This window comes from Strigops habroptila, chromosome W, assembly GCF_004027225.2.
Source record: "Strigops habroptila isolate Jane chromosome W, bStrHab1.2.pri, whole genome shotgun sequence".
In the NCBI taxonomy this organism is placed as follows: domain Eukaryota; kingdom Metazoa; phylum Chordata; class Aves; order Psittaciformes; family Psittacidae; genus Strigops; species Strigops habroptila.
The window spans coordinates 19,448,539-19,463,049 of NC_044301.2; the positions used below are offsets into that span (position 1 = coordinate 19,448,539).

Consider the following 14,511-nt stretch of genomic DNA (forward strand, 5'->3'; position numbering starts at 1 on the left):
TATTTTAATAATCTATCCCCAGAGCAGGAATGCTCTCCCTTTGTGGTAGGACGTGAGGTGGAGTGGTGCAGTGTGGTCAGGAGCCTGGGGAGCAGGCGTGTGGGCTCCCAGGGGGTTGATCACGGTTCTGCTTCCATCACCGCTGAAAATCAATGCCCCTACATGTGGCTAGGGCTGTACACCTGCATGCCCCACACAAGCAGCTCGGCCTGCTTCTCTGGTGAGGCTGGGACCACAGCAATGTCTGTGGGTCAATGAAGTCGTGTGTGCCAGCACGGGTGTTTCTTGCCAACTGTTGCTGCTGCATCCCGGATGCTAATCTACTGTGTCACTAACAAGTTGTATCATTTGAACCTTGCAGAGGAAGGCATCAATCATGAGTGCAAGCTGTGTAACCAGATGTTTGACTCTCCAGCAAAGCTCCTGTGTCACCTGATTGAGCACAGCTTTGAGGGGATGGGAGGCACATTCAAATGCCCTGTTTGTTTCACAGGTAAGATGAGGCCAAGACAAGCCTCAGCGTCGATGGCTAGATCTAGAAATGGCACTCAGGGGATTTGTAAAATACTGTATTCCTTTTCTTGGGAAAAAGAAATACTGTGCTTAGAAATGTTCAAAGTGTTGTCTGTCTGAAACTGGGGCTCGCTCTGAAGAGCAGCACTGTAGTGTCTGACACTGAGCAGTGCTGCTGCACAATTCGAACCCTTTTAAATTATACCTTGTGGCTTGAAGGTGCAATGCGTTTCCAAGTGCAGGACTTGCATGGTATGGACCTGCTCTTGCAAGCCCTTATTCCCCTGAGCAAGGACCCTGTAAAGGCTGCATAGTTCGTAGTCCACTCATGGTGGTGAGGCTCATGTGAGTAAAGGTTTGATAAGACCAAATTGTACAACTGTGTAGTTTTGCCAGCTGCTCTCTCAGAAGTTTCTTTAAGCCCAGTTTACTCATGATGGCACACAATTTGAGAACCAGCTTTTTGTGTGGTCTTGGAGTTAATTCATCCTTTCCTGAAACATGCTCCAAAACAACTCTTTGAGTGCATGTGTTTAATTCCGCTGAAGAAGCTATTTTCAGATGCTGATGATCATTCATATAAAATGAGACAAAAATTAAATGAGATACATTTTTAAACAGCTAAAACCTGTGGTTCAATATGTTTCACTTCTAAATTTCACTTGATAAAGTCAGAATAATTGTTGCTTCAAAATCATAATGTAGATGCTGCGACATTTGTGATGTTAATTCTTGATATTTTTTTATATTGAATGGACAACCCATTTAAAAGGTCTAAAAACTGTGACAAGCCTGCCCTTTCAGATTCACATGCCTGCCAGAAATGCTGTTCTGGGCCACGTGTCTTCCAGACCCCAGCCATCAAGGCTTCTCCTGGCCCAGTCGTCCTGCCTTAAAAATGCATCCGATGCACCTGCTGCGGGCCCAGGGCTCCCCACAGGAGGGGTAACATCCTCTCTTTGGTCTCATGACTGAGTTCTTCCAGTTATCCATGGACAGCGTTAGCTTTATGTGAAATATCAAAAATCCATACAGCATATAGAGTCTGTTACAAGTAAGCTGTCTGCCAGTCTGAAGACTCTAAATTGACTACTTGTAAGGAAATTTTGCTGAACAGAGTGTATTGGCATTCTCTGGCAGATATCCTTGGACTTCTTAGTCTTTACAATTGTAAAAGTGCAGTTCGAGGCGAGATGCATTATATGAAGCAATCTTAACTAATTGTACTATGTTGTTTCAGTTTTTGTACAGGCAAACAAACTGCAGCAGCACATCTTTGCAGTCCACGGGCAGGAAGATAAAATTTATGACTGTTCCCAGTGCCCGCAGAAGTTCTTCTTTCAAACAGAGCTTCAGGTATGTTTACAACAGGATTAAAAGCAAAGCTAAAGCCATTGATTTCTCTGTGCAACCATCACCTTTGTGCAGCATTTAGAAAAGGTGCATGCCCTTGGTATGGTCTCTTCTGTGCTTAAACAGTCTCTCATTCTCCTCCTGCCTCCCTGGGTGCTATCAATCAGGAGAAAGGGGTCTCTGAGCATGGCTGGAATAAATAAGACAGATATCATGATTCTTTATGAGGATTTCTCTTGACAGTAGTGTTGCTACATCTTGACATGTCTATGTCAAACACATTGTAAATAATTTCTTTTTCTCTATTAATAATTTAGAGACTTATTAACATACAAAGACTAAGCAAATGGTAGCTACCCCCTCCCCTTCCTCACTGTTAAGTCAGAAGTAAAAGAATTTTCTCTACCAAGGTATGAGAGCAAAGCGTGGATGCAGCTCAAAACGATACTTAATTAGAAGCTGCACCAAGGCACAAGCACAATGATAAGCTGCAGGTTCTGCAAACCAGACATTACATACCAGTTTCCCTGACAGCACTAGATGCCACAGCAGTTTGAGCCTCCACAAAGCCATGCCTGGGTGCAGAAGCCTTTAGGAGTGGCCAGACCCTGACCGTGTAGGCCCCCTTCAGATACTGGAAGGCCGCTATGAGGTCTCCACACAGCCTTCTCTTCTCCAGGCTGAACAGCCCTAACTTTCTGTCCTGGGTTCAGCTACAGCAGTCATTTTTTTCTCCTTCTTAGTAGGTGGTGCAGTGCTGTGTTTTTAACTTTCACCCTGGGAACAACGAACGCTGATAACACCGATGTTTTTAGTTGTTGCTAAGTAATGTTTACTCCAATCAAGGACTTTCTCAGTCTCATGCTCTGCCAGGGAGGAGGGGCATGGGAAGCCGGGACAAAGAAGAGACAGGACAACGGACCCAAATTGGCCAAAGGGGTATTCCATACCACAGCACATCAAGCCCAGTATATAACTTGGGGGGAGTTACCCGGAAGGCCCAGATAGCTGCTCGGGTCAGGTTGGGTATCGGTTGGTGGGTGGTGAGCAATTGTATCCTCTCCCCTTGTTATTTCCCTTATCATTATTATTACTGGTGGTAGCAGTAGCGGTTTTGTATTATACCTTAGTTACTGGACTGTTCTTATCTCAACCCGTGGGAGTTAGATTCTTTTGATTCTCCTCCCCATCCCTCCGGGAGTGGGGGGAGGAAGAAGGGGGGGAGTGAGAGAGCGGCTGTGTGCTTCCGAGTTACTGGCTGGGCTCAAACCATGACAGTTCATTGTGGCACCCAACGTGGGGCTCGAAGGGTTGAGATAACAACAGATCTGACCAGAGTGTGTCTAATCATATTTGTGATAACCATTCATTGTTTCGGATTAATAGTCACTCGTCACAATGTTGATTTATTGGCTCTCAGACTTGTTGCGCTTGATCTCAGAGTTTCAGCATGTCGTACCTTACGTACAGCTAATATTTGCTATTTTAGTGTTTATCAGTTGGGGGGCCTGGGCTAAGGTTATTCTTTCACTGTACTTCATGGTAATGACTTGTAATACAATAGACTCATTGATCATGAAACTGGTCTGGCTTGTGTTCCCAGCGTGGTCATCACCTCTATACTTTGGGAGGTATATAATGACATTTTTTAGCAATTACATATCTTTTTTCTGCTTCTCGGGGGGTAAACCTACAAAGGAGGCATTCCCTCACACCCCCTGCTCCCCCACCAGGCTATATACAACAGCATTTGAGAGTTCTGAAGGCTTTGGATGGCCCTTGTATACCCTTGAGATCTGTCTGCTGATTGTGCTGGGGATCAGCATGTTGGCACACATACGGAGTGTGTTTTACCCACGGCCATCCCGCCCTGGGAACACCCTATTTCATCTGATCTCGAAAGTTAAGCAGTGTCAAGTTTGAGTCTGGTCTAGGGTTAGACAACGATGATATAGGAGGACCACCAAGAGATTTTCCCTGAGGCTGGACAGTCATGAGTGGCAGGGTGTGTGGGATAGTATGGGCAAGTATCTAGGCCAGTGGGACCCTCCAGTGCTTTGGAACTTGACCCCTGAACAAGTGCAAAATCCAGAAAAAACTAGTAAAACACTTAAACAAGGTGTGCTGTCATCCTGGCAATACCAGAGAGGGACAAATCATGGCAATGTGCTGGGGCTTGGCCTACGCCTACAGAGCCCAGCTCAACACTACCCAGCACCTTCAAAGGGAAAAAAAGGTCTCTGGATCTGATGGCAAAGCAACAGACAACGCAGCTACTCCGACTCCAAGCACACCAGCTACACAAACCCCAGTGACAAGCACAGCAGTTGCTCAAACCCTGACCACAACAGACAGCACAGTTACTCCAACTCCAAGCACCGAAGCTACACCAATTCCAGCAACAAGTACAGCAGCTACTCAAACCCTGAAGGCAACAGACAACGCAGCTGTTGGTGTTACTCAACCCCCAAGCACAACAGATGCACCAGCCCTGGCAACAGACACTGCAGCCACTCCAATCCTAGTGGCAGACACTGCAGCTAAACCAAATGGCCAATTTGTGACAATATCGGTTGCCCCTGTGAACAAGGGGAAAAGCAAAAGAGAGGCACAAAGAGCAAGCCATGCACTGAAGAAAGATGAAGACCCAATGCACTTACTACAGGGGACACCATATGAACAACAGTTGTTACTAGGTGAATCAGAGGAAGATGAAGAAGAAGCAGAGGTGACTTCTCAACCCCGGACCTCGACCGAGCTGCGGAATATGCGAAAAGATTTCAGCCGTCTTCCAGGGGAGCACATTGTCACCTGGTTGCTTCGATGCTGGGACAACGGGGCTCACAGTCATGAACTAGAAGGTAGGGAAGCCAAGCAGCTGGGATCACTTGCTAGGGAAGGAGGAACTGACAAAGCAATTGCAAGAGAGAAGCGATCCCTCAGTCTTTGGAGGCGGCTCCTGGCAGCTGTGAAGGAAAGGTTTCCCTACAAGGGCGATGTTATGAGTCGCTCAGCCAACTGGACCACGATAGAGAGAGGCATCCAGTCCCTGAGGGAATCAGCCATTCTAGAGATGATCTATCATAGGCCGGATGCCAGGAATGCATCCATAGATCCAGATGAAGTTGAATGTACACAACCCATGTGTGCACCATAATCATATGACCATTCACTGGCATCAATGAACTGGAATGACATAGCACCACCAACAGTGGATGACGTGACTCGTCAACTCCAAGAGTTTGAAGACAATCATCTCACCCCTTCCATCATTTCAGCTGTGGCAAAACTGTCCCAGGAGTTCAAACAATTGAGAGACGATTTATCCGATCTATCCAGCTCCCCACATGAACCAACTCATGTCTCAACTATTAACAGAAGGTGCCCTACTGCTCGAGAGACAAGATATAGGAGGTACATGCCACAGGCCACCCTATGGTTTTACCTGTGGGATCACGGAGAAGACATGAGAAAGTGGGATGGAAAACCTACCTCAGTTCTGGAGGAATGGGTGCGTGAACTGAAGAGGAGAACGACAGTCAAGGATGATCCTCCCATGAAAGTTGCTGCTCCAGTCTCTGGTGAGCAGTTTCCCAGATGGAGTGGAAGAGCTGATTTTACTCCAGCTCCTGTGATAAGGGATGCTAATCCCTTTCTACGAGACATAAATGAACAATCTCATGATCACTATTAGAGGGGCCCTGCCTCCAGCCAGGTGGAGGAGAGGGACAATCGGGTTTACTGGACTGTGTGGATCAGATGGCCTGGCACATCAGTCCCACAGGAGTATAAGGCTCTAGTAGATACTGGTGCACAGTGTATCCTGATGCCATCAAGCTATCAAGGGGTGGAACCCATTTGTATTTCTGGAGTGACAGGAGGATCCCAAGAGTTGACTGTACTGGAGTCTGAAATCAGCCTGACTGGGAAGGAGTGGCAAAAGCACCCCATTGTGACTGGTCCAGGGGCTCCATGCATCCTTGGCATTGACTATCTCAGGAGAGGGTACTTCAAAGACCCAAAAGGGTACCGATGGGCTTTTGGTATTGCTGCCTTGGAAAGAGAGGAAATTAAGAAGCTGTCCATCTTGCCTGGTCTCTCAGAGGATCCTTCTGTTGTGGGGTTGCTGAAGTTTGAAGAACAACAAGTGTCAATTGCAACCACAACAGTGCACTGGCGGCATTATCGCACCAACTGAGACTCCTTGATTCCCATCCATAAGCTGATCCGTAGGCTGGAGAGCCAAGGAGTGATCAGCAGGACCTGCTCGCCCTTTAATAGCCCCATATGGCCAGTGCAACAGTTAAATGGTGAGTGGAGACTAACAGTAGGCTATTGTGGCCTGAATGAAGTCACACCACCACTGAGTGCTGCCGTACGAGACATGCTAGAACCTCATTACAATCTGGAGTCAAAGGCAGCCAAGTGGTATGCCACAATCGATATTGCCAATGCATTTTTCTCAATCCCTTTGGCAGCAGAGTGAAGGCCACAGTTTGCTTTCACTTGGAGGGTCGTCCAGTACACTTGGAACTGACTGCCCCAGGGGTGGAAACACAGCCCTACCATCTGCTATGGATTGATCTAGACTGCACTGGAACAGGGGCAAGCTCCAGAACACCTGCAATACATTGATGACATCATAGTGTGGGGTCATACAGCGGAAGAAGTTTTTGAGAAAGGGAGGGAAATTATCCAAATCATTCTGAAGGCTGGTTTTGCCATAAAACGGAGTAAGGTCAAGGGACCGGCACAGGAGATTAAATTATTGGGAATAAAATGGCAAGATGGACGTCATCAGATCCCCACAAATGTGATTAACAAGATAACAGCAATGTCTCCACCAACTAACAAGAAAGAAACACCAGCTTTCTTAGGTGTTGTGGGGTTCTGAAAAATGCACATCCCAAATGACAGTCTGATTGTAAGCCCTCTCTATCACATGACCTGGAAGAAGAATGATTTCAAATGGGACCCTGAGCAACAAAAAGCCTTTGAACAAATGAAACGAGAGATAGTTCATGCAGTAGCCCTTGGACCAGTCCAGGGAGAATGGTCCTACCTGGAGCCTCTGACAGAAAGCTCCAGGGGAGACTTGAGGTCGACCCCTTCACTTTTGGAATCGGGGATACAGAGGATCCGAGGCCAGCTATACTCCCACTGAAAAAGAGATACTGGCAGCCTATGAAGGGGTTCGAGCTGCCTCAGAAGTGATTGGAACTGAAGCACAGCTCCTCCTGGCACCCCGGTTGCCTGTGCTGGGCTGGATGTTCAAAGGCAGGGTCTCCTCTCCACATCATGCAACTGATGGTACATGGAATAAATGGGCTGCACTAATTACACAACGAGCTCGAATAGGAAATCCCAGTCATCCAGGAATTCTAGAAGTCATCATGGACTGGCCAGAGGGCAAAGATTTTGGGATGTCACCAGAAGAGGAGGTGACGCGTGCTGAAGAGGCCCCACCATATAATGAACTGTCAGAAAGTGAGAAGCATTCTGCCTTCTTTACTGATGGTCCTGCTGTATTGTGGGAAAGCATCGGAGATGGAAGGCAGCTGTGTGGAGTCCCCTGAGACAAGTTGCAGAAACTGCTGAAGGAGAGGGTGAATGGAGTCAGTTTGCAGAGGTGAAAGCCATCCAGCCAGTACTTTATCTCTCTACTGACTCATGGATGGTGGCAAATGCCCTGTGGGGGTGGTTGCAGCAATGGAAGCAGAGCAACGGGCAACGCAGAGGTAAACCCATCTGGGCTGCTGCATTGTGGCAAGATATCGCTGCTCGGGTGCAGAACCTGGTGGTGAAGGTACGCCACGTAGATGCTCATGTACCCAAGAGTTGGGCCACTGAGGAACACCAGAACAACCAGCAAGTGCATCGAGCTGCTAAGATTGAACTGGCTCAGATGGACTTAGATTGGCAACATAAGGGTGAATTATTTTTGGCCTGGTGGGCCCATGACACCTCAGGCCATCAAGGCAGAGATGCAACATATAGATGGGCTCGTGATCGAGGGGTGGACTTAACAATGGACACTATTGCCCTGGTTATTCACGAATGTGAAACGTGCTGCAATTAAGCAAGCCACGCGATTAAAGCCTCTCTGGTATGGAGGACAATGGCTGAATTATAAGTATGGGGAGGCCTGCACATTGACTATATCACACTCCCACCGACCCTCCAAGGCATGCGCCATGTGCTTACCATGGTGGAAGCAACCACCGGATGGCTGGAAACATACGTTGTGCCCCACACCACTGCCTGGAACACTATTCTGGGACTTGAGAAACAAGGGTTGTGGCGACATGGCACCCCAGAGAGAATTGAGTCAGACAACGGGACTCATTTCTGTAATAACCTTATGGACACATGGGCCAAAGAGCATGGCATTGAGTGGGTATATCACATCCCCTCTCCTGCGCCAGACTCTGGGAAAATTGAACAGTACAATGGGCTGTTAAAAACTACACTGAGAGCAATGGGTTGTGGGACTTTCAAACATTGGGATGCACATTTACCAAAAGCCACCTGGTTGGTCAACACTAGGGGATCTGCCAACAGGGCTGGCCCAGCCCCATCAGAACTTTTACGTACTGTAGAGGGGGATAAAGTTCCTATGGTGCACCTAGAGAATTTGTTGGGGAAGACAGTCTGGGTTATTGCTGCTTCAGGTAAAGGCATACCCCCTCGTGGGGTTGCTTTTGCTCAGGGACCCAGGTATACTTGGTGGGTAATGTGGGAAGATGGGGAAGTCTGGTGTGTACCTCAAGGGGATTTAATTTTGGGGGAAAACAGCCAATGAACTCAGTTTTATGATGTTGCCTGCTTTATAAGACTTTTATAGCCCACCAGCTAGATATCTTCAGTTCACCAGCAACTGACCCTGACTGCCCTCCGGCCATCACCTCAACAAAGAATGAATGCTGATGAAACCAGATGAGCTCAGCAGTGACCAGACGAGTTTGGCGGTGTCATCAGCAGGCAACAACCCAACACTACACGCTGTCTCTCCTGCCCTGAAAGACTATTTCAAGAGATGGAGCCTGACATCATGGACTGGATATATTTAGCAAGTTTATAGGGATTGGTCCATGGACTAGGGAATGTTGTCTGTCTCTTTGTGTGTGGGTGTGGGTGTATATATATATATGAGACAGCAGTCATTTTTTTCTCTTTCTTAGAGAAAGACAGCTGGTGCAGTGCTGTGTTTTTGACTTTCAACCTGGGAACAACGCTCGTAACACAAATGTTTTTAGTTATTGCTAAGTAATATTTACTCTGACCAAGGACTTTCTCAGTCTCATGGTCTGCCAGGGAGGAGGGGAAGCCGGGCGGAAGCAGAGACAAGACACTTGATCCAAACTGGCCAAAGGGCTATTCCATACCACAACACGTCATGCCCAGTATATAAACTGGGGGGAATTACCCAGAAGGCCCAGATCACTGCTCAGGTCGGGCTACGTATCGGTTGGCAGGTGGTGAGCAATTGTATCCTCTGCCCCTTTTATTTCCCTTATCATTATTTTTATTGGTGGTAGCAGTAGTAGTTTTGTATTATACCTTAGTTACTGGACTATTCTTATCTCAACCCATGGGAGTTACATTCTTCCAATTCTCCTCCCCATCCCTCCGGGAGCGGGGGGAGGAAGAAGGGGGGGAGTGAGCGAGCGGCTGCCTGGTGCTGAGTTACCAGCTGGGCTTAAACCATGTCACTTTCTCAGCCTGTCTTCATATGGGAGGTGCTTCAGCCCCCTTATCATCCTTTTGGCATCCTCTGGACTTGCTCCAACAGGTCCATGTCCTTCTTATATTGAGGACACCAGAACTGTAGACAGTACACCAAGTGTGATCTCCTGAGAGCAGAGTAGAGGGGCAGGATCAATTCTTTCAACCTGCTGCTTATGATTCTTTTTATGCAGTCCAAGGTACGGTTGGCTTTCTGGCTGCGAGTGCACACTGAAGCTGGCTCATGTTAAGTTTCTCATCAACCAACACCCCCAAGTCCTTCTCCGCAGGTCTGCTCTGAAATCTCCACTCAACCTGTAGCTGTGCCTGGGATTCCCCGACCCAGGTGTAGGACCTTGCACTTCGCATTGTTGAACTTCATGAGGTTGGCATTGGCCCACCTCTCAAGCGTGTCAAGGTCCCTCTGGATGGCATCCCTTCCCTGCAGCATATCAACCAAACCACACAGCTTAGTGTCATGAGCAAACTTGCTGAGGGTGCATCAATCCCACTGTCCATGTTGCCGACAAAGATGTTGAAAAGGATCGGTCCCAAGACCAACCCCCGAGGGACACCACCCTTTACCGGTCTCCACTTGGACATTCAGCCATTGACCGCAACTCTTTGCGTGTGGCCATCCAGCCAATTCTTTATCCACCGAGTGGTCCATCCATCAAATTGATGTCTCTCAAGTTTAGAGACAAGGATGTCTTGCAGGACAGTGTTAAACGCTTTGTACAAGTCCAGGTAGATGACGTCAATTGCTTTGCCCCTATCCATCAGTTCCGTAGCCCCATCATAGAAGGCCACCAAATTGGTCAGACAGGATTTCCCCTTAGTGAAGCCATGTTGGCTATCACCAACCACCTCATTGTTTTTCATGTTCCTTAGCATGCTTTCCAGGAGAAGCTGCTCCAAGATTTTGCCAGGCACAGAGGTGAGACTGACTGGTCTGTAGTTCCGCAGGTCATCCATTTTCCCCTTCTTGAAAATGGGGTTATATTTCCCTTTTTCCAGTCATGGGAACTTCACCTGACTGCCATGATTTTTCAAATATGATGGACAGTGGCTTAGCAACTGCATTCGGCAGCTCCTTCAGGACCCGTGGATGGATTTCATCAGGTCCCATGGACTTGTGCACGTTCAGGTTCATAAGATGGTCTTGAACCCGATCCTCTCCTACAGTGGGCCTAAGGTCTTCATTCTCACAGTCCCTGCATCTGCCTTCCAAGCCTTTGGCGGTGCGGTCAGAGCATTTGCCAGTGAAGACTGAGGCAAAGAAGTCATTAAGAACCTCAGCCTTCTCCAAATCCAGGGTAGCCAGTTCTCCCAATAGCTTCCGGAGAGGGCCCACATTATCCCTAGTCTGTCTTTTATTTGCTGCATACCTATAGAAGCCCTTCCCTTTACCTTTCACATCCCTGGCCAGACTCAATTCTAACTGGGCCTTAGCTTTCTTGACCTGGTCCCTAGCTTCCCAGACAATATCCCTGTATTCTTCCCAGACTGCCTGTCCTCGTTTCCACCTTTTATAATCTTCTTTTTTTCCCTCTAAGTTTCCTCAGCAGCTCCTTATCCGCCCATGGAGGTCTCCTGGCCCTCCTGCCGTGCTTCCTTCTAGTTGGGATGCAACACTCCTGAGCTTGGAGCAGGTGATCCTTGAATATCAACCAGCAGTCTTGGGCCCCCCTGCCCTCTAGGGCTTTATCCCATGGAACCTTACTGAGCAGGTTCCTGAAGAGGCCCAAGTCTGCTCTCTTGAAGTCCAGGGCAGTGAGCTTGCTGCGTGCCCTTCTCACTGTCCCGATGATCTCGATTTTGACCAACTCATTGTCGCTGCAGCCAAGGCTGCCCTGGAGCATTGCATGTCCAACCAGCCCCTCCCTGTTGGTGAGCATGAGGTCAAGCATGGCACCTTCTCCTTGTCAGCTCCTCTATCACTTGAAAGAGGAAGTTGTCTTCCACACAATCAAGGAACCTCCTGGATTGCTTGTGCCGGTCTGTACCGTCCCTCCAACAGATATCAGGATGGTTGAAGTCCCCCATGAGGACAAGGGCCTGCAAGCGTGAGGCTGCTCCAATCTGTCTATTGAGTGCTTCGTCCGCAGAGGAGTCCTGATTGGGCAGTCTGTAACAGATCCCCACAGTGATGTCCCCCATCACTGTTCTCCCTTTGACCCTGACCCACAAACTCTCTGTTGGCTCATCACCTGTCCCCAGACAGAGTTCCATACTTTCCAGCCTATCACTGACATAAATAGCTACTCCCCCCCCCCATCTGCCTGACCTGTCTTTCCTAAAGAGCCCGTAACCTTCTCTTCCAACACTCCAGTCATAGGAGCCATCCCACCACGTTTCTGTGATACCACCAATGCCATAATCCTGTACCCGTGCACACATCTTTAATTCCTCTTGTTTGTTCCCTAGACTACGGGTTTTTGTTTAGAGGTATCTGCGCCGAGCTCCAAATAAAACTGTCTCATTGGCTGGAGCAGCTTAAGTAGCTCTGCATCGCTCCAAGCATTTATTATAGGTGCTGGCAACTGACTTGGAGTGTTGGGATGGATCCATGCCCCCCTCCTCCAACTCATCTAGTTTAAAGCTGCCTTGACCAGCCTGGCAAGTCTCCTACCAAAGCAGCTCTTCCTCTTTGTCAGACCAGCTCCACCAGCCTCCAGTAGACCTGGCCTCCCAAATTGAGTCCCATGTTCTAAATAACCAAACCCCTGACTATGGCACCACCATTCTAACCATTTATTAACCTGCCAAATCTGCCTGGCCTTTTCAGGGTCCTCCCCTTTGACCTGGAGTATCAATGAAAAAACTATCTGAGCCCCAGAGCCCCTAACCACCTCTCCCAAGGCTCTGTAGTCCTTAATGTTTTCCAGGCTACTGCTGTCTATATCACTAGCACCCACATGGACCACTAGAAGTGGGTAATAGTCAATAGGACTCGTATCTTACCTGTGTAGCACGACCACCAAAATGCTGCTACTGTCCCCTGGCAAATGCATTCTTTTTCTGGATTGGTACCATGTGCCTCATTGAAATCTATTAGCTTTATAAACCATGATTTACTTAAACTTTGGAGGGGTTTTATTTATCTTGCTGAATTCCCAAGCTGCTGCCTCTTGTGTCAGGCTGTCATGATGTGGAAGGATGGCTGATCTTTTCACTTTGTTGGGATTATTTATTTTTTTTTGTCTCCCAGGGGAATCTTCTTTCCCTTTTTCTAGCAACCTGGTTTGCATAAGTGTACAAAAGTTTTAACTATATCTCGTTAATATTTTAAAAAAGTCAGCAGATTTTGGGTTTGTGTGCTCTCACTACGAATGTTTTATGAAGGCAACTGTGGCTTGCAAAGATGGCTCTGATTTTTCCTCCAATTTTTCCTTTAAAGTGGTGTTTGGTCAAAATGCCAGCACAATTAAAATGGGCACACTGGCTTCCTAGGTCACTGCATTAACCTTTAAAATCAGATGATCAAATAAAGAGAACCTTGTTAAATTATCATCTTCAGAGCACCCGTTTTTTTCAGTTAACAGTTATAATTACATAGTGTGTCAATTCTGGTGCATGTTGCAAAATTGCTGCAAATAGATTTAATCAGATAAATTATGATTGTAATTTCCCAGGTTTTATGCAGGATTTGTGTGCACTTAAAATTTCTGTGCTCATAATACTTACACAGGTAGTTTCGAATGGTGTTGGCTGAATGAAATTTCAATTCTTAGCTTTACAGTTTTAGTCTTTATTTCAGCAGTGACTCAGAAATGTGTGTTTGTTTACTTCATGCCAGGGATTTTACTAATCCAAATACCTGAGCCAAAGAGGACACAAAATGTGTGTGTAAAGCAGTTAAAAATGCTCAAAACTTCTGAGCCAGTCTGCCTTGGCATGATTATCACCTTCTGATGTGTATGCTGCCTGCTCTAAACTCCTAAAGTGTTGGTTATATTTTTGTTGAGTTATGAAGATTTAGTATTATTTTTAGTGAACCAGTTGTTCAGCTGCTAGTTAGGGTTAAATCTGCTGTCGTGGTTTAGGCCAAGCAGTAACTCAGAACCACACAGCCACTCGCTCACTCCCCCCCTTCTTCCTCCCCCCGCTCCCGGAGGGATGGGGAGGAGAATCAAAAGAATGTAACTCCCATGGGTTGAGATAAGAACAGTCCAGTAACTAAGGTATAATACAAAACTACTACTGCCACCACCAATAATTATAATGAAAAGGGAAATAACAAAGGGAGAGAATACAATTGCTCACCACCCGCCGACTGATACCCAGCCAAACCCGAGCAGTAATCTGGGACACCCAGGTAACTCCCCCCAGTTTATATAGTAGGCATGATGTGCTGTGGTAAGGAATATCCCTTTGGCCAGTTTGGGTCAGGTGTCCTGTCTCTGCTTCCTCCCGGCTTCCTGTGCCCCTCCTCCCTGGCAGAGCAGGAGACTAAGAAAGTCCTTGGTTAGAGGAAACATTACTTAGCAACAACTAAAAACATCAGTGTGTTATCAGCACTGTTCTCAGGCTAAAGTCAAAAACACAGCACTGCACCAGCTACAAAGAAGGAGAAAAATGACTGCTACAGCTGAACCCAGGAAAGTATCCACCCCTTATTCCATACCATTCACGTCATGCTCAGATCCCACATTTTTCAATATATCATCACTTTTGTCTCATATATATACACACACATATATATACATATATATATACAAACAGACACACACAAAGAGAGAGATATCATTCCTTAGCCCATGGACCATCCCTATAAAGCTGCTGAAGTCATTCAGTCCATGATGTCAGGCTCCATCTCTTGTAACAGTCTTTCAGGGCAGGAGAGATGGTGTGTAGTGTTGGATTGTTGCCTGCTGATGACACTGCCAAATTCATATGGTCACTGCAGAGCTCGTCTGG

At 47.2% G+C, this 14,511-nt stretch overlaps 1 protein-coding gene across 1 annotated transcript in view; it reads left to right on the forward strand.

Annotated features, from left to right (window-relative positions):
• LOC115619077 (zinc finger protein 423-like) overlaps positions 1-14,511 on the forward strand; it is a 310,682-nt gene that overhangs the window by 269,368 nt on the left and 26,803 nt on the right. The window contains exons 5-6 of the mRNA XM_030511106.1: positions 362-493; positions 1,754-1,869. Of these exons, the coding sequence (XP_030366966.1) occupies positions 362-493; positions 1,754-1,869 (248 nt within the window). The remainder of the gene's footprint in view (positions 1-361; positions 494-1,753; positions 1,870-14,511) is intronic.